The sequence below is a fragment of the Manis javanica genome, chromosome 1 (assembly GCF_040802235.1).
Source record: "Manis javanica isolate MJ-LG chromosome 1, MJ_LKY, whole genome shotgun sequence".
NCBI classification, from domain to species: domain Eukaryota; kingdom Metazoa; phylum Chordata; class Mammalia; order Pholidota; family Manidae; genus Manis; species Manis javanica.
Window position 1 is genome coordinate 156,183,062 of NC_133156.1, and position 21,047 is coordinate 156,204,108.

General features: G+C 39.3%; 2 protein-coding genes across 4 annotated transcripts in view; one reads left to right on the forward strand and one right to left on the reverse strand.

The window, feature by feature from the left end:
* The window catches only part of LOC140844008 (uncharacterized), a 106,979-nt gene that overhangs the window by 48,975 nt on the left and 36,957 nt on the right, over positions 1-21,047 (reverse strand). The window contains exon 3 of the mRNA XM_073214885.1: positions 294-479. Within this exon, the coding sequence (XP_073070986.1) occupies positions 294-479 (186 nt within the window). The remainder of the gene's footprint in view (positions 1-293; positions 480-21,047) is intronic.
* LOC140849928 (E3 ubiquitin-protein ligase Arkadia-like) overlaps positions 5,353-21,047 on the forward strand; it is a 33,762-nt gene continuing 18,067 nt past the window's right edge. Inside the window, exons 1-3 of one of the 3 annotated variants that reach the window (XM_073238932.1) lie at positions 5,353-5,451; positions 10,280-10,448; positions 13,433-14,131. In XM_073238932.1, the coding sequence (XP_073095033.1) occupies positions 5,440-5,451; positions 10,280-10,448; positions 13,433-13,506 (255 nt within the window). In that variant the 5' untranslated portion in view covers positions 5,353-5,439 and the 3' untranslated portion in view covers positions 13,507-14,131. Of the gene's footprint in view, positions 5,452-10,279; positions 10,449-13,432; positions 14,132-21,047 lie in introns of those variants that run through there. The other 2 variants (XR_012132343.1, XR_012132339.1) reach the window with 2 other exon arrangements.

Below are 21,047 nucleotides of genomic sequence, written 5' to 3' on the forward strand. Positions count from 1 at the left end.
ACGGAGAACTCCTCCCCAAACCACAAATAGCATGAGAATGTAGTTAATTCATGCAACTAACCCTAAAACAGCAACAAGAAAGAAGGCTGCACCAGACTGCACACAGACGTCATGAACAGAGCGGACCTCACCCAACAGGGAAACGAATGAAGGCCTTGATCTGGCGGGACCCGAGCCCTTCCCCCGACCCAGCTCACCAGCAGGAGGAGGAGAATCAGGTAGCGGGAGGGGGTGGAGGCCTGGCACTGCTGAACACCTGGCCCCGGGGCTCTGCTTTGTGAGCAGAAACCTACCTTGCGCGGTGCTCTGGAGGATGGGCAGCTCGGACAGGCGGAGTCCTTGAGAGACTTAACATTCTGGCCGTTTGTAGAGGACGGGATCCCCACCCGGCCGCTCTGGGTCACGGGAAAGGCAGGCGGAATGAGAGGCTTCCTTGCAGCGAGAGGGCTGCCGAAGGGGCAGGGTTCGCACGGAGCTTGCTGCGCAGGGGGAGGGGAGAGCTGGATGAGCTTGTCTGCGCCTGCTGCCCAGCAGGTTGGGAACTTTGGGGAGCTTCAGCCGCTCCATCCCTCTGGCTGCCTGCTCAGCTCAGAGGCCCCCCACTGTGACATGCACCCTGCTGCGCCTCCTTCCTAGCCTGCGGCTGTTCAGAAACCGGCAGCCACTGTGCTGGCGGCAGGCCAGCCAGAGGGAGGCCCTGCCCACCACACCTAGAGATGCCCAGCACAGAGGCTTACACCTGTGTGCTCCGCCCACTGGCTCTGACACCGGAGACAGGCAGCGCAGACAGGAATCAGGAAACAGATCTCTCCTACCCCCAGGCAGCAGCTCCGCTCCCCTCTGGCCTCTAACCTCACTCTATGGGCTGAGCCGCTCCAGAGACTGGAGCCTCTGGGCACTAGTGGGCACATCACAGAAATAGTAAATGTCAAAAGAACACAGTTCACACCAAAATCTCACAAACCCCAGAAAAAGGCCCAAATGAAACTGAACTCACCAATCTGCCTGAAAGAGAGTTCAAAATAAAAAAGACATATGCACCCTTTTGTTTATAGCAGCACTATCTACAATAGCCAAGAAATGGAAGGAACCTAAGTGTCCATCAGTAGACAAATGGATAAAGATGTGGTACATATACACAATGGAATATTATTCAACCATAAGAAGAAAACAAATCCTACCATTTGCAACAACATGGATGGAGCTAGAGGGTATTATGCTCAGTCAAACAAACCAGGTGGAGAAAGACAAGTATCAAATGATTTCACTCATCTGTGGAGTATAACAACAAAGAAAAAACTGTAGGAACAGAACAGCAGCAGACTCACAGAACCCAAGAATGGACTAACAGTTACCAAAGGGAAAGGGATGGGGGAGGATGGGTGGGAAGGGAGGGATAAGAGGGAAAATGGGGCATTACTATTAGCACGCATAATGTAGGGGGGGGTGGCATGGAGAAGGCAGTATATACAGAGAAGACAAGTAATGATTCTATAGCATCTTACTATGCTGATGGACAGTGACTGTAATAGGGTATGTGGTGGGGACTTGATAATAGGGGGAATCTAGTAACCATAATGTTTTTCAAGTAATTGTACATTAATGATATCAAAATTAAAGTAAATAAAAATTTTTATAAATGTGAATCTTTAAGTTGGCTCTGTCTCTTTAAGAAAAGAGAACTCTCAAGTCCTGAGTTCCAATCTCGAGGAGGGAGCCTCAAGCCGGTTCAGCTGACATTCACTTGTGGAAGCTGGAGGTTGCAGGAACTCCTCTCTGAGAGTAGTTTGTAAACATGAAGCTTTCAGTGTTGGCTAATTGATTACTTAAGGATCAAGAACGATAGCTTGCGGAGGTTTGTTTCCCTTGTATTGGTTTGTTACTTTGTATTGACACTTTCCAATTAACCCAGGTTTGTTACTTTGTATGGACACTTTTCAGTTAAGCCAGCAACACTAATTATGGTGATGAAAGATTTTGTGAAACAGTTGAATGAAATTTAAGTAAGTTCAGAAACAACATGCCTTCAACTCTCAAATTTGACAAGTCCATTCAAACTGGACAACAGTCAGATGCCATCTGTCAGTTTCTTCCCTCTTCTTTCATTAAGCTTCCCTCTTCTTTCAAAAAGTATTGACACTTTTCAGACTGCTGGTCATTTCTAGTTACTAAGGAGGAATTTCATGCCTCACCAAGATGCCCGTAAAAGTCATACTAGCATGCATTTGATTTGTATACTAACAAAGTTGGGTCCTAGTGAAAAAAAGAAAGTATAATCCGCTCTCATTTTTAATACCTTTAAGAAATTCTTGTACTTTGATTTTAAGTGAGTGGTAAATGATTGCTTTCTAAAAAAGTCAAACTATACAGAAACCTGTAATGCAAAAGATGAAAGCTCTCAACCCAGTGCTGTCAATTTCTACCCTATAATTTCAATCCCAAACTAAGGATATGTTTTGTTGGTCCCCATCGTATATAAACATAAGTTGTTTTACAAAAAAGAATCCTATTATAACATTTATTTGCAATATTCTTTAAAAAAATTATCTGTACTTTCTATTAGTTGGTACAGGATCTACCTCATTTAAAAGCATTTTTTAGCAGTTTTAGAGTATATGGTAATTTTACCTTTCTTGTAAAAATCAAAGATTGATTAAAAAAAAGGAAAAAACACCTGAGTTCAAATTTTCCCTTTCACTTCTGTCCTGCTCAGTTCTACACAAAACTTGTTCCTTATTTTGAAAGTTCCAGTGAACTAAATGAGAAAATAAATGCAAACAATATGAATTTGAATTAATGTTTAGGTTTCTGTATTCAGACTATCTGAAAAATAACAGTGTTTTAAAATGTTTTTAAAGGCCTGACATGTCCATGGTGGTGGTATTTATTTACCTTTTATATATTTTTTTAAAACTATGGCATTTTATTGGTAAAAGAGCCAGTTTGGAGTCTTTGCTCATCCGTAAATGAGGTGTCTTTCCACTTAGGAGGACTGTCTTTTACATCCTGTACATTTTGGAGTTTGTTGCACACAGGTCTTTTTTGGTTGAGTCTTTTAGATTTTTTTATAGTATATATTATGTGCAATTGATCATTAACAATGTCTTTATATTTTATATTTCATGTTGGGACAAATTACACAGTCCAGGCTTCCACAGGAGAAATGTTAGACATTTGTGTGGTGTGCCCTATGATTTGCCTTCCTAAGCAGCTGAAACTGACTGCCACGTACTCCTCAGGCTTGCCAGGACAGATACACCCTCCATTTGCTACTGGCCATTCTGATGCCATAAGCATGGTTAAAGCAGCAGACTCTCTACAGTATATTAAAAACTCCACCCAGTTTAGTACAAATGAATGACACTTAAATAGATGTTAGTTAGATGTGTTTCTCTTTGATGACTAATACTTAGGGATTTTAGAATACTATAAACAAGACAAACAGTATAATTAACTTCATTGAGTAACAGAAACCTATTATTTGAGAGAGATTTATTTTTTCCAACAGTAGAATGTCTAGTACTAGAAATTATGGAGCTGAAATACCCAGCTCCCCAAACTCCAATCCTTCATATTAGAGAAGATTCTATAGAGTTATTTGCTTTATTCTTTTTTATGTTTTTAAAACTCCAACTAGCAGTTGAAGAAATGGAAATTAAGGTAACTGGATAATACTTTAATATATTCGATCACAATTTTTTTGAAGCATTGTTGATAGAAACAGTCTTACATTAATTTCAAATGTGTTACCACATTAAATCCTCACCCAGCACTAATGCAGTTACTATATGTCAACACAGGAAGATGTTACAGAATCACTGACTGTATTCTCCATGTTGTACTAACATCCCTGTGACCAACTTACGTTTTGATTGAAACTTTTTATAGAGTCATTTGCTTTCATAGTTTTTGTGCAAAAGAAAATTAGTCCTTTATGTCTGTACTTTTAAGTTCTGTAGGAACAGTTGATTTTTATGTCTTTCTTTGACTCTAAGGTAATTTCATTCATTTCTAGGCATAAGAGAAGGTCTTAAATATTATATGCCTAATGTATGTAACTGCTCCAGAAAAGGAAAATTCATTTATTATTAATTATTAATAGCCATTATGATATGTACTCTGCTCTGCACTCTCATTTAATTCTTAAAGCAGTTTTGCGAGGTAGATACTACTCTTATCCCAATTTCATAGATGAGAAACAGTCTTAAGGAGTTTTAAGTATTAAGTGACTTGCCCAGGGTTATATAACTAGTCAAGGGTAGACTTTAAGACAGAGCCGAGATCTTTTTAGTACAAATGAATGACACTTAATTTTGCTTGGCTATTTACTCCTTTTTGTCAGCAATCCACTTACAAGTGGAAAATCACCTTTCCTGTTTATCACTCAGTATCCTTGAATGTTTCTTGGTGAAAGGGGGAGCCTAGTAAACATAATGTTCTTCATGTAATTGTAGATTAATGATACCAAAAAAAAGTGATACCAGGAGAAAAAACACTTTGATGAATAAAAGTCTTTCAAATTCTAATCCTTTTATCTATTTTCACCATAGTAGGTTTTGAAGACATTATTTGATTTTGATCAAATATGTTGCTGAAGGTAGGAAGATAATGCAGTAAGACCAGTTCTTGGGTTATAGAAGTTTTCAAGTAGGCTTATGTTCTGTGATCTTTACTGTATTTGTAAAAATCTGGTATATGGGTAGAGAAAAATGTTTTATAAGAACAGTGAAATGACTCATTACAGCAATTTTATATCCTGATGAGGAAAAGGCCATTTTGCCCTATTATAGGGATGTTGTCAGTGGAATCTGAGAACTCTTCAGTGAAGTAGTGTGAACTCTTCAGTGATAAAATACACTGACAGTCTTGTAAATATCCAATTATGTCTCCTAGGCCTTTGTTAAAGCTTCCGACTTCTCAATGGACTCCTGAATATAACAAACCCTATACCTTATCAATGGATGTGAAGAGGGAGATTCCTCCTGATGCCCAAAGACACAGGAGAGCCTGAAAGGGACCCTTGTGCACCCAGGCCCACCGGGGCAGCCAGAAGGGTTCCTGCAGGAGCTGAGATGATTACTAGTAAAGTAGGGAGAGCATGCTTTTTAAGTGCTGGGCACTGTGCTAGTCATAATTTTGAATTCTGTTACATTATCTCTATGGAGATACCTTGCATGAAGGACTTTACAGTGTATTTTGTAAGAAAGGCTTATGATTTCTTGGGTAACTAAAATTTTTGTTCTTTGTTATATTTACTAATTTAATATTGATGTCATTTAAGGTCTCCTTCAACGCTTGGACACTCGAGATACCCCTGGAGCCAAAATCCAAGCCCCCAGACTAGTCGGCAACAGGAGCCAAGCACCCACAGCAGGGCTTCCACTGCGATGCAGCGTTTCAGGCCGAATCCAGCAGAGGTTGTGGACCTCACTGCCGACGATGATGAGGATGGTAAGCTGGAGTAGCAGCAGTGCACAACTATGAGGAGAATTTGATAAAATGAAATATCTTAATATGTTAGAAACTCCTACTCTTGCTTACTGGTAGTATATTATTAGACTACAAGGAAGTTGTCAAATATCCTAATCTTATTTTTTAATTGATACCATAAACTGATACATAAACTGAGGTTTGCAAATTGTGCCTACAATGCTTTCTGGTTATTGTTTCATTACTTGGCCGTTATCTTCTTGGACAAAAAATATTTTGACAAGTGGTAGTTTAATCGATCCTCATACTTTCCTGTTAATTTAGTTTGTAATATTATTGTCATACTTTAACTTTGCTGTGAAGAACTGAAATGGCATTTTTTAAGTACAGACAACAGAAAGCCAGTCTGACTGACTTAAATGGTTAATACTGTTTATTTGAAAAAACTAATTTATTTTTTTCTTTTAAAGTTATCATTGATATACACTCTTACGAAGTTTTCACAAGAAAAACAATGTGGTTATTACATTCACCCTTATTATCGAGTCCCCCCCATACCTCATTCCACTCACTGTCCGTCAGTGTAGTAAGATGCCACAGAGTCCCTATTTGTCCTCTCTGAGCTGCACTGTCTTCCCCGTGACACCATACACACCATGTGCACTAATCATGATGCCCCGCAATCCCCTTCTCCCTCCCTTCCCACCCACCCTCCCACATCCCTCCCCTTTGGTAACTACTAGTCCCTTCTTGGAGTCTCTGAGTCTGCTATCTTGTTCCTTCAGTTTTGCTTCATTGCTGTACTCCAGAAATGAGGGAAATCATTTGCTTTGTCTTTCTCTGGCTGACTTATTTCACTGAGCATTTCACTCTAGCTCCATCCATGTTGTTGTAAATGGTAGAATTGATTTGTTTCTTATGGCTGAGTAGTATTTCATTGTGTATATGTACCACATCTTATGTATCCATTCATCTACGGTGGACACTTAGGGCTTCCACATCTTGGCTATTATAAACAGTGCTGCAATAAACATAGGGGTGCATATGTCTGAGAACTTGTTTCCTTTGGGTAAATTCCATTGTGTGCATATACCATATTTTTCTAAATCATTTATCCATTGAAGGGAATTTGGGTTGCTTTGATCTCTTGGCCAAGAGCATGGGTGTAGAAATATCTCTTTAAGACAAAAAAAATGTGAATTTTAAAGTAGAAAGTTAAATCTCAGAAAAGCTATGTAAAAAAAAAAGAATCACCCTGACACATTCTTTATCAAAGGAGATGAATAGATGGCTTCAAAATGTACTCTAAAACATGTAAGAATATTTAAGGGAGGTACCAAAACCTAATGAGGGAAAAGAAAGGGTTTTTCAATAAGTGGTTTGGTGATAGCCAGTTAGCCATGGACGGACAAGACTAGATTCTATTTATAATCTTATCTGATACCATAAAACAAAAATTAGTTCTAGATGAAGGAAATAATTAAGGAAACATACTGAACCAAACATAATATATATCCATCGACCAAATACGGAAGCACTTTCCAAACTTACAGTAATTTGGAAAAGAACACATACCCCAGATATTACAGATTTCATAGCATAAAACTGAAAAGTTGTTGTGTATTGCTTAGAAGAATTACATATCATTTTGTTAAAAATAACTTTGGAAAAAAAACACAACAAATGTACCCTATTTTAGAATTAAAGGGTTAATATCTTAAAAAATACGAACACATAAGATCTTAACACCTTTAGAAATTGCAGGATTGATATCACTATATGGGATCATACAAATTCTTATGGAAACTATTAAATTTGTAAACAAAAATCATACAAGAGGAAATATGTGAAGATGTACAGATTAAGAGAGTAAGTATTGCTTTCACTATGTGCATTGAGCTGTTTTTTAGAAATTTTCATGTAGACAAGTAGGATTTTTATGTTTGTAATGAATTTCATAGTCCTCAACGTAAAACATTTTGCCTATCAATTAGTTGACAAGCAGATGCCCTTTACAAGTTTTTTCCTTTTGTTTCTAGCACATATCGATGAAATCGAGGAAGCTTCCTCCACTCCCCAGGTCACTGCCTATGCAGAAATTGTTGTTACCTTGACGGACAGTGACTATGCAGAAACTGATGTCACCTTGAGTGACAGTGAAGTGGAGACTCTGACAGATGGAGAAAGCCATCAGTAACATTGAAAGAATTTAACATTTGAAGTTTTAAATGTAAACTTAAACATCTTTATGCTGCAGATATTTCCATTTTTTATTTTATTTTATTTTATTGAGATCTAGTTTGTGTATGTACATACCAGATAAATTATTTTAGTGGTTTTCAAACCAGGTTACTGTAGACTCCCCTGGAAAGATCATAAAATAAAGATACATTGTTGCCTGGATTGTATCCCCCACCAGTTGTGCCAGGATCTTAGGGGTCACTATTTTTAAAAATGGTGTACAGTCAGAGCTAAGAGTCTTTGCTCTAGATAAATGGTAATTTTACTTAGTGTTTTACAAAATTCAGTTTGCTTTCTGACTAAGGGAATTCATGAGCTCCTTTGAAGTTTTGATGTTCATAATGCATGAATATTGGGTATGGGCTAAAATTAAAAGTGAAGAAAACTTTAAAGGAGTATTGATGCTGAAGTATTACTTTTTGTTCTAATTTGTTTCATCCCAAGATCGCAGTGCTACCAAGGAAGCCTGTGCTATTATGTTAGGGCAGCAGAGCATGAAACATTCTTTTGCCCCTCACTCAGTAATTTCATCTAACCCCTGTGCCAAAAAATGAATGAAAACCCTCATTTGCTCTGATAAATAACTGGAAATGGCATTGTCCTTTGGGAATCATTTTGACACCCCCTTCAAGAAACTAAACTAAACTACACCCAAACACTGCATTCATCTTGTGCTTTAGATGATTACAGATATTGGTAAGAGTCCCTCTGTTCCATTTGATTCATCATACTAAACTCTGGATTAATCTCAATTTTTATGTTGGAATGAATTTCAAAATGCTTTTGCTGATAATGTTTTGATTTGTGTTGTCATAGATTGTAAAAACAGATATTCTAATTTTGGAATATGTCAAAACACACCTAGAGTATGTGCTTCTCCACCTGCCACTGTCCCACTGAAGTGCTGCTTCTCATGGCCTGGAAGAGAGCGCTCTAGAATATATTCCTGGTTTAAGTTTTAAAGGATTTTCGCAGACTGAGAAAAACTGATACTCCCCAGTTTGTGCCCGATTATCCTGTGACTTTGCATAGTGTTTGGTACAATAGTGACTCAGTTTTTATGAGCTACAAGAACTGCTGAAATTAAGGATCTCCTTTTCTTTGTAGAACTGGGTATCTTTCTTGCCATCGAGCTGCTTAATATTTAAGCAGATACAATTACCATAGTAACTGGATAGTGCCCTTGACCCGTGTTTTTCCTTATTGTTACTGGGGGTACTAACTTTGTCACTGTTTAGCTGGCCCCTAGAGAGACTGCATCTGCATTTCAGATTCTTTGATGTCAGGACTTGACAGATGTCACTAAATTGGATTAGGATATCCTATGAAGCTTTCACAAAAGTACTACAAAATGGACCTGGAACTTTTGGGAGCTATTAACAGCTTTTCATGAATGACAGACTTCTCATCACAGACTCTTGGTTTGTTTCTTAAAGATTTTACATGGTGACCTCTGTCCTCATTCAAAGCCATTGTTATCCTGAGACATTTGTTTACTCTCATGCCTCAGCCTGTACTGTCCTTGCTGGGATGGGCTGTCCTTTCTTTACTGTCTCAGGAATCAATCTTTTTTGCTCCTGATAATCGAGAATTTCATTTTAGAGTTTGAACTTCTTTATAAACTCTTAGGCTTTACACTTGCTGAGGCCATCTACAGCCCAGTTTGAACGTTGGGGTTCTTTCCTGGGTGGTCGAGCTTGTTAACCAGTCTGGCTCGCCCTTTCCACACAAGCTGATGATAAACTCACAGTTTCACATTCAGTTTGGATAAGAGAGCAAAAGACATTTTCATAAGCCCCAACTTTCTAAAACATTCATTTTTCTCTGAGAGCTTTAGGATTGCGTATTCTACATGCTATTCCTCTGCACCCTCAGTCTAGATCATTACAGACAATCCCTTAAAATTAAAAAAAAAATGAAACATACAGTAAGTAACAATACAATACAATGCCATACACATCATAAAAAGATGATAAAAATGTTCAGCACAAACAAGTGATGTTTTGTTATGGCTCCCAAACTGGTCAATGAGCTGCAGCTCTCCTCGCCTCTGCTGACCCCAGGAAATTTCTCTGTGACTTCAATCTCTTTTAGGGCAGCACCAGAAACATAGCTTGGCTTAGAACTCCCAAAGCTGTGTTTCACAAATCTAATCTGGACTAAATATACAAGATCATGCAGATGTTATTAAATGTTTAGGGTGTTGACAGTTTTGTTACTTCATGGGTGGTGCATAATTTCAGGTACTAACATAAAATGTGAACATGTGATTATAACCCCAGATGTTTACTCAAAATAACCATTGAAAAGAGCAGCATTCTTGAACCAGAATCCTGTATTTTACACCAGTGATTGGTCTGGCATATCATTTCTCCTATCCTGAGGTCAGTTGATTGGAGAACATTTGCTGAACATTTCATTCAGCATGTTTATTGGGTGCTGGGCATTGTGCTAGTCATAATTTTGAATTCTGTTACATTATTTCTATGGAGATACCTTGCATGAAGGACATTACAGTGTATTTTGTAAGAAAGGCTTATGAGTTCTTGAGTAACTAAAGTTTTTATTCTTTTTTATATTTACTAATTTAATATTGATGTCATTTAAGGTCTCCTTCAACCCTTGGACACTCCAGATACCCCTGGAGCCAAAGTCCAAGCCCCAGACTAGTCAGTCACAGGAGCCAAGCACCCGCAGCAGGGCTTCCACTGCGATGCAGCGCTTCAGGCCGAATCCAGCAGAGGTTGTGGACCTCACTGCCAATGATGATGACGATGGTAAGCTGGAGTAGCAGCAGTGCACAACTATGAGGAGAATTTGATAAAATGAAATATCTTAATATGTTAGAAACTCCTACTCTTGCTTACTGGTAGTATATTATCAGACTACAGGGAAGTTGTCAAATATCCTAATCTTATTTTTTAATTGATACCATAAACTGATACATAAACTGAGGTTTGCAAATTGTTCCTACAATGCTTTCTGGTTATTCTTTCATTACTTGGCCGTTATCTTCTTGGACAAAAAATATTTTGACAAGTGGTAGTTTAATCAATCCTTATACTTTCCTGTTATTTTATTTGTAATATTATTGTCGTACTTAAACTTTGCTGTGAAGAACTGAAATGGCACTTTTTTTTTAACCCTCAAGATCTTTATTTTAATCCTAGAATGTTAAAAGAAAAAAATGTTCATATAATCTATTCCATCTTATCCTACAAGTATGTCCTTCCTTCAATTTCAATACTAAAAAAAACTTTTATGAAGAAATGTTAATAGAGAATAGCTGTTTTAATACTTGACGTTAAAGTAGAAAGTTGAAAGTCTTATCATAGTCTTAATTTTTTTGACATTTTACTGGTCTGTGAAATCCAAACGTCTGGGAATGTGAATAGTCAAATCTCTCATGAAATGGCACTTTTTAAGTAGAGACAACAGAAAGCCAGTATGACTGACTTAAATGGTTAATACTGTTTATTTGAAAAAACTAATTTATTTTTTCTTTTGAAGTTATCATTGATATACACTCCTATGAAGGTTTCACAAGAAAAACAATGTGGTTACTACATTCACCCTTATTATCGAGTCTCCCCTCATACCCCATTGCAGTCACTGTCCATCAATGTGGTAAGATGCCACAGAGTCCCTATTTGTCTTCTCTGAGCTGCATTGTCTTCCCTGTGACCCCATACACACCATGTGCACCAGTCATGATACCTCTCAATCCCCTTCTCCCTCCCACTCCACCTGCCCTCCCCAACCCCTCCCTTGTGGTTACTGCTAGTCCCTTCTTAGAGTAAGAAAGCAGAACTGAAGGAACAAAATAGCAGCAAACTAATTTACTTTTAAAGGTTGCTACCCTTTAATGTAATATAGCTCTTCCCTTCTGTGCTGCTTAGCTTTAGCGTTTTGTTTTGGCTGAGAACTGCACTCCAGTAACTGAGGAAACAAACTAGAATTGAAAACAGGTGAGGAAACACAGTAGCACATATGACTACATGAATACATCTGTAAGTTTCCCCACATATTGAGAATTATCTTCAGGAATTATTAGTTACATCTTAGAAGGAAATGGTCAGTCATGATTTTCTTAAAGGATGAAGGCAAGTCATATATGAATTTGTTAGCTTTGGGAGTTAGCTATCAATTGGAGAAAGGATCCATTAGGGAAGATCGTTTACTTCCACCATCTGCATTTCATTCAACAGTGTCTTGCTTTTTATTCTGAAGCACCAGAATTTATCTGCAAGAGTGGTTAATATAAAAGGGATTAATTTAAGATTGCTCAGAGTTAATTAAATATATGACAACTGTTTTGGAAACTTCTTGTGTGTTTTCCCATGCGACACCTACCTGCCAGTAAGTAAGAGAAGGTGACAGAATAGCCTTCTAACCCACTGGAATTAGTTCAAGCAGAATACTTTTACTAGGTTAAAAGAATGCCAGTGATAAGTAGATGCCCCCTTCTCCCCACTGATTTCTCTAAGTGGAAAGCTTCTAACCTATTAAAAATAAATCCAAAGTTTAAGTGTCTGGGTCCCCTGCTTCCTCATTGGCAGCCATTTAGTCTCCTGGAGGCATCTGCAATGTCTGCAGACATTTTCAGGTCTCACTTTTGGGGTAGAGGGCTGCCATCACCTAACTGATAGAGACCAGGGATGCTATGAATCACCCCACAATCCACAGGACAGCCCACCCTGTATCCCGACTTCCTTCCCCAACACAGAATTAATACAGCCAAAAGTGTCAATACTGCCAAGGTTGAGAAACTGAGATAAGCCATTTGCAAATAAACAGAGGTTCCTCCCTCCCCTTTTTATATGTAGCAAATATGTTTAAGCATCCAGAGTAGTTTCCCGTCTAGGACGACAATAGGTACTGTTTGCATTTCAGAAATCAGCCTACCGCTCTGCACTGTATAGAACAGATTGTATTCCCGATCTGTAACACATTAAGATAATCCCTTCTTTTTGAACCAAATCGTTGTGACTATGCTTTGGACAGATTTATTTCTATTATTCTCAATTTTTAAACAGCCATTTTATAATCAGAGTCTAAAATATAGCTCATTGGTAAAATAAATAAATAAATAAATAAATAAATAAATAAATAAATAAATAAATAAATAAATAAATAAAATATAGCTCATTGGTAAGTTAACGTCTGCCTCAAATTTACTTCCTACTACAGAAATTTTAACTTTTATTATAAAACACTGATGGAATTAATATTTGCATTTTTTTTTTAAATAAACAAAAAGCCGTGTAAAAAAGTGAGAGAGTGCTTAGGTAACTTATCCATGACCACACTGTCAGTGGTGAAATTAAAACTGCTTTTCAAGCAGTCTGACTCTAGAATCCATACTGTACCTAAGAAAGGACAGTTTCTAACCCTGTTACAGCCTGTGACGATGTATATGAACATAGCGGATGCACTTTTTCTTTCCTTTTCCTCTTTTCTCCTTGGTAGTAGATCACAAAACTTCCATAGTGGTTACTCAAAAAACTATTTTAATGACCTGAATTATAGAAATATGCACATGTGTTGGATTTTTAAAACACAGTAATCACATTTTAGTAACGTCATTTTAATGTTGCAGTTTAGCTTTATGAAAGCTTTCTGTAGAACTATATATTGTACTTCTCAGAATCAATAGTTTTAAAGTTTGTTTTAATTACCATAAAAATGTTAGCTTTGATTAAAATATAGCCCATTACCTAATTTGTTTTGAAATGCTAAATAACTATTTTACATTCTGCAGAACCTATTGTAGTACCGCTCACTAGCTCAAGAATGGAATCTCCGACCTTGAGCCCTTGGATTCACAGCCTCTGATAGTGAATCAACTGACAATAGCAGAGAAACCTCCACAGCGTCAGACGTCAGCTCCTCGTACAAGGAATAGAATGACTGGTACTTCTATAGGAGATACGTTTAAAGGGGCTGGGTAGAAGGAATTTTTCATTACTTTTGTTAGAAAAAGTATTGTTTTAAGGATTTTAGCTATGTTAGCAAAAGTGTAATCTTAGAGTGAACATTGTATGTGAGCAAAGTTATCTCTATTAGACTAAGATTTCATATTGGAGGTGCTGTATGTTATTGAAGTATCATAGCACAACTGAAAGAGATTGGGGGCTGTCACCAAAAATATGCACAGCAACAAAAGAAAAGATAGGTAAATTGGACTTCACCAAAATCTAAAACTTCTGTACATCAAAAGACATTATTGAGAAAGTGAAAAGACAGCCTACAGAATAGGAGAAAATCATGTAAAAATCATTTATTTGAGGGGAGGAGCCAAGATGGCGGCGTGAGTAGAGCAGTGGAAATCTCCTCCCAAAAACACATAGAGCTATGAAAATATAACAAAGAAAAATCTTCCTAAAATAGAGACCACAGGACACAGGACAACATCCAGACCACATCCACACCTGCAAGAACCCAGCGCCTTCTGAAGGGGGTAAGATACAAGCCCCAGCCCGGCGGGACCCGAGCGCCCCTCCCCCCGGCTCCCGGCGGGTGGAGAGAAACCGGAGCGGTTTTTTTTTTTTTTTTTTTTTTGGCGAGCGCTTTTTGGAAGCCTTAGAGGGACGGGCCCCCGTTGCTGGGGAGGCAGGGTGGCGGGACCGGTGAGGAGGTGCCTGGGAACGGCGCCGGAGGACAAAGAATATCCCGCGTTTCTCCCTGCGAGACCTGGGGGCGGGTGCCTGAGACCGGTGCCTGAGGACGGAGGAGGTCGCACGTTTTTCCCCTTTTTTTTTTTTTCTCTTTTTCGCGAGCGCTTTTCGGAAGCCTTAAAGGGACGGGGACCCCAGTGCTAGGGAGGCACGGTGGCGGGACTGGTGAGCGGGTGGCTGGGACCGGCGCCTGAGGACAAAGAATATCCCCCGTTTTTCCCTGCAGGACCGGTGGGCGGGTGCCTGAGACCGGCACTTGAGGACAGAGGAAATCGCGCGTTTTTCCCCTTTTTTTTTCTCTTTTCTGCGAGTGCTTTTTGGAAGCCTAAAAGGGACAGGGACCCCGGTGCTAGGGAGGCAGGGCGGCGGGACTGGTGAGCGGGTGCCTGGGACCGGCACCTGAGGACAAAGAATATCCTGCATTTTTCCCTGTGGGACCGGTGGGTGGGTGCCTGAGACCAGCACCTGAGGACGGAAGAAATCGCGCGTTTTTCCCCTTTTTTTTCTCTCTTTTTGCCGAGTGCTTTTTGGAAGCCTTGAAGGGACAGGGATCCCGGTGCTAGGGAGGCAGGGCGGCGGGACTGGTGAGCGGGTGCGTGGGACCAGTGCCTGAGGACAAAGAATATTGAGCGTTCCTTCCCTGCAGGACCGGTGGGTGGGTGCTTTTTGGAAGCCTTGAAAGGACAGGGACCCTGGTGCTAGGGAGACAGGGCAGCAGGACCAGTGAGCGGGTGCCTGGGACCGGCACCTGAGGACAAAAAAAAAAAAAAAAAAAATCGCTTGTTTTTTCCTTTTTTTTCCTTTTTTTTTTCTCTTTCTTTCTGTTCCCTCTCTCATTGTTGCTGTTGTTGTTTTGGTTTGGAGAGTGCTTTTTGGAAATCTTAAAGGGGCAGGACAGGTCACATAGACCAGAAGCAGGGAATCTGGGGATCTCTGGGCACTCTAACCCCCTGGGCAGCAGGGAGCACAGAGGCCCCTTACGGAGATAAATAGTCTCCTGGCTGCTCCTCCTCCAACGGGGCTCCACCATTTTGGAGGAACAGCCCCAGCCAGGCCAAGCCCACAGCAACAGCGGAGATAAACCCCAAAGCAACTGGGCAGGAAGCAGAAGCCCTGTCTGCGCACAGCTGCCCAGCACAAGCCACTAGAGGTCGCTATTCTCCCAGGAAAAGGCTACAAACCAACAAGAAGGGAAGCTCTTCCAGCGGTCACTTGTACCAGCTCTGCAAACTATCTCTATCACCATGAAAAGGCAAAACTACAGGCAGACAAAGATCACAGAGACAACACCTGAGAAGGAGACAGACCTAACTAGTCCTCCTGAAAAAGAATTCAAAATAAAAATCATGAACATGCTGACAGAGATGCAGAAAAAAATGCAAGAGCAATGGGATGAGATGCAGAGAAAAATGCAAGAGCAGTGGGATGAAGTCCGGAAGGAGATCACAGATGTCAGGAAAGAGATCACAGAAGTGAAACAATCCCTGGAAGGATTTATAAGCAGAATGGATAAGATGCAAGAGGCCATTGAAGGAATAGAAGCCAGAGAACAGGAACGTATAGAAGCTGACATAGAGAGAGATAAAAGGATCTCCAGGAATGAAACAACACTAAGAGAAATATGTGACCAATACAAAAGGAAAAACATTCGTATTATAGGGATACCAGAAGAGGAAGAAAGAGGAAAAGGGATAGAAAGTGTCTTTGAAGAAATAATTGCTGAAAACTTCCCCAAACTGGGGGAGGAAATAATCGAACAGACCATGGAATTATACAGAACCCCCAACAGAAAGGATCCAAGGAGGACAACACCAAGACACATAATAATTAAAATGGCAAGGATCAAGGACAAGGAAAGAGTTTTAAAGGCAGCTAGAGAGAAAAAGGTCACCTATAAAGGAAAACCAATCAGGCTAACATCAGACTTCTCAACAGAAACCCTACAGGCCAGAAGAGAATGGCATGATATACTTAATGCAATGAAACAGAAGGGCCTTGAACCAAGGATACTGTATCCAGCACGACTATCATTTAAATATGATGGTGGGATCAAACAATTCCCAGACAAGCAAAAGCTGAGGGAATTTGCTTCCCACAAACCACCTCTACAGGGCATCCTACAGGGACTGCTCTAGATGGGAGCACCCCTAAAAAGAGCACAGAACAAAACACACAACATATGAAGAATGGAGGAGGAGGAATAAGAAGGGAGAGAAGAAAAGACTCTCCAGACAGTGTATATAACAGCTCAATAAGCGAGCTAAGTTAGGCAGTAAGATACTAAAGAAGCTAACCTTGAACCTTTGGTAACCACGAATCTAAAGCCTGCAATGGCAATAAGTACATATCTTTCAATAGTCACCCTAAATGTAAATGGACTTAATGCACCAATCAAAAGACATAGAGTAATAGAATGGATAAAAAAGCAAGACCCATCTATATGCTGCTTACAAGAAACTCACCTTAAACCCAAAGATAAGCATAGACTAAAAGTCAAGGGATGGAGAAACATATTTCAGGCAAACAACAGTGAGAAGAAAGCAGGGGTTGCAGTACTAATATCAGACAAAATAGACTTCAAAACAAAGAAAGTAACAAGAGATAAAGAAGGCCACTACATAATGATAAAGGGGTCAGTCCAACAAGAGGATATAACCATTCTAAATATATATGCACCCAACACAGGAGCACCAGCATATGTGAAGCAAATACTAACAGAACTAAAGAGGGAAATAGACTGCAATGCATTCATTGTAGGAGACTTCAACACACCACTCACCCCAAAGGATAGATCCACCGGGCAGAAAATAAGTAAAGACACACAGGCACTGAACAACACACTAGAACAGATGGACCTAATAGACATCTATAGAACTTTACATCCAAAAGCAACAGGATATACATTCTTCTCAAGTGCACATGGAACATTCTCCAGAATAGACCACATACTAGCTCACAAAAAGAGCCTCAGTAAATTCCACAATATTGAAATTCTACCAACCAATTTTTCAGACCACAAAGGTATGAAAGTAGAAATAAATTCTACAAAGAAAACAAAAAGGCTCACAAACACATGGAGGCTTAACAACATGCTACTAAATAATCAATGGATCAATGAACAAATCAAAATAGAGATCAAGGAATATATAGAAACAAATGACAACAACAACACAAAGCCCCAACTTCTGTGGGATGCAGCGAAAGCAGTCTTAAGAGGAAAGTATATAGCAATCCAGGCACACTTGAAGAAGGAAGAACAATCCCAAATGAATAGTCTAACATCACAATTATTAAAACTGGAAAAAGAAGAACAAATGAGGCCTAAAGTCAGCAGAAGGAGGGACATAATAAAGATCAGAGAAGAAATAAACAAAATTGAGAAGAATAAAACAATAGCAAAAATCAACGAAACCAAGAGCTGGTTCTTTGAGAAAATAAACAAAATAGATAAGCCTCTAGCCCAACTTATTAAGAGAAAAAGAGAGTCAACACAAATCAACATAATCAGAAATGAGAATGGAAAAATCACGACAGACTCCACAGAAATACAAAGAATTATTAAAGACTACTATGAAAACCTATATGCCAACAAGCTGGAAAACCTAGAAGAAATGGACAACTTCCTAGAAAAATACAACCTCCCAAGACTGACCAAGGAAGAAACACAAAAGTTAAACAAACCAATTACAAGCAAAGAAATTGAAACAGTAATCAAAAAACTACCCAAGAACAAAACCCCGGGGCCGGACGGATTTACCTCGGAATTTTATCAGACACACAGAGAAGACATAATACCCATTCTCCTTAAAGTGTTCCACAAAATAGAAGAAGAGGGAATACTCCCAAACTCATTCTATGAAGCCAACATCACCCTAATACCAAAACCAGGAAAAGACCCCACCAAAAAAGAAAATTACAGACCAATATCCCTGATGAATGTAGATGCAAAAATACTCAATAAAATATTAGCAAACAGAATTCAACAGTATATCAAAAGGATCATACACCATGACCAAGTGGGGTTCATCCCAGGGATGCAAGGATGGTACAACATTCGAAAATCCATCAACATCATCCACCACATCAACAAAAAGAAAGACAAAAACCACATGATCATCTCCATAGATGCTGAAAAAGCATTTGACAAAATTCAACATCCATTCATGATAAAAACTCTCAGCAAAATGGGAATAGAGGGCAAGTACCTCAACATAATAAAGGCCATATATGATAAACCCACAGCCAGCATTATACTGAACAGCGAGAAGCTGAAAGCATTTCCACTGAGATCGGGAACCAGACAGGGATGCCCACTCTCCCCACTGTTATTTAACATAGTACTGGAGGTCCTAGCCACGGCAATCAGACAAAACAAAGAAATACAAGGAATCCAGATTGGTAAAGAAGAAGTTAAACTGTCACTATTTGCAGATGATATGATACTGTACATAAAAAACCCTAAAGACTCCACTCCAAAACTACTAGAACTGATATCGGAATACAGCAAAGTTGCAGGATACAAAATCAACACACAGAAATCTGTAGCTTTCCTATACACTAACAACGAATCAATAGAAAGAGAAATCAGGAAAACAATTCCATTCACCATTGCATCAAAAAGAATAAAATACCTAGGAATAAACCTAACCAAAGAAGTGAAAGACTTATACTCTGAAAACTACAAGTCACTCTTAAGAGAAATTAAAGGGGACACTAATAAATGGAAACTCATCTCATGCTCATGGCTAGGAAGAATTAATATCGTCAAAATGGCCATCCTGCCGAAAGCAATATACAAATTTGATGCAATCCCTCTCAAATTACCAGCAACATTCTTCAATGAATTGGAACAAATAATTCAAAAATTCATATGGAAACACCAAAGACCCCGAATAGCCAAAGCAATCCTGAAAAAGAAGAATAAAGTAGGGGGGATCTCACTCCCCAACTTCAAGCTCTACTACAAAGCCACAGTAATCAAGACAATTTGGTACTGGCACAAGAACAGAGCCACAGACCAGTGGAACAGATTAGAGACCCCAGAAATTAACCCAAACATATATGGTCAATTAATATTTGATAAGGGAGCCATGGACATACAATGGCAAAATGACAGTCTCTTCAACAGATGGTGCTGGCAAAACTGGACAGCTACATGTAGGAGAATGAAACTGGACCACTGTCTAACCCCATACACAAAGGTAAACTCAAAATGGATCAAAGACCTGAATGTAAGTCACGAAACCATTAAACTCTTGGAAAAAAACATAGGCAAAAACCTCTTAGACATAAACATGAGTGATCTCTTCTTGAACATATCTCCCCGGGCAAGGAAAACAACAGCAAAAATGAGCAAGTGGGACTACATTAAGCTGAAAAGCTTCTGTACAGCGAAACACACCATCAATAGAACAAAAAGGAACCCTACAGTATGGGAGAATATATTTGAAAATGACAGATCCGATAAAGGCTTGACGTCCAGAATATATAAAGAGCTCACACGCCTCAACAAACAAAAAACAAATAACCCAATTAAAAAATGGGCAGAGGAACTGAACAGACAGTTCTCCAAAAAAGAAATACAGATGGCCAAGAGACACATGAAAAGATGCTCCACATCGCTAATTATCAGAGAAATGCAAATTAAAACTACAATGAGGTATCACCTCACACCAGTAAGGATAGCTGCCATCCAAAAGACAAACAACAACAAATGTTGGCGAGGCTGTGGAGAAAGGGGAACCCTCCTACACTGCTGGTGGGAATGTAAATTAGTTCAACCATTGTGGAAAGCAGTATGGAGGTGCATCAAAATGCTCAAAACAGACCTACCATTTGACCCAGGAATTCCACTCCTAGGAATTTACCCTAAGAACACAGCAATCAAGTTTGAGAAAGACAGATGCACTCCTATGTTTATCGCAGCACTATTTACAATAGCCAAGAATTGGAAGCAACCTAAATGTCCATCTGTAGATGAATGGATAAAGAAGATGTGGTACATATACACAATGGAATACTACTCAGCCATAAGAAGTGGAAAAATCCAACCATTTGCAGCAACATGGATGGAGCTGGAGAGTATTATGCTCAGTGAAATAAGCCAAGCGGAGAAAGAGAAATACCAAATGATTTCACTCATCTGAGGAGTATAGGAACAAAGGAAAAACTGAAGGAACAAAACAGCAGCAGAATTACAGAACCCAAAAATGGACTAACAGGTACCAAAGGGAAAGGAACTGGGGAGGATGGGTGGGCAGGGAGGGATAAGGGGGGCGAAGAAGAAGGGGGGTATTAAGATTAGCATGCATGGGGGAGAGGGAGAAAGGGGAGGGTGGGCTGCACAACACAGAGAGGACAAGTAGTGACTCTACCACATTTTGCTAAGCTGATGGACAGTAACCGTAATGTGGTTGTTAGGGGGGACCTGATATAGGGGAGAGCATAGTAAACATAGTATTCTTCAGGTAAGTGTAGATTAAAAATTTAAAAAAAAAAAGAAAGAAAGAAAGAAAAGGGGGATTACTCCTTAACAGGATAAAACTATTGGTAAATCAAAGATCAACGCATGCTTTAAATATCCTTAATGTTGATCACTTAAAGGGTGTCAGATGATCAGCTATGGAGGTACTCTTTTCTGATAATATTCCTTTCTCTTAATTAAAAAAAAAAAAAAAAAAGCAGTTACTGTGTGCTGAC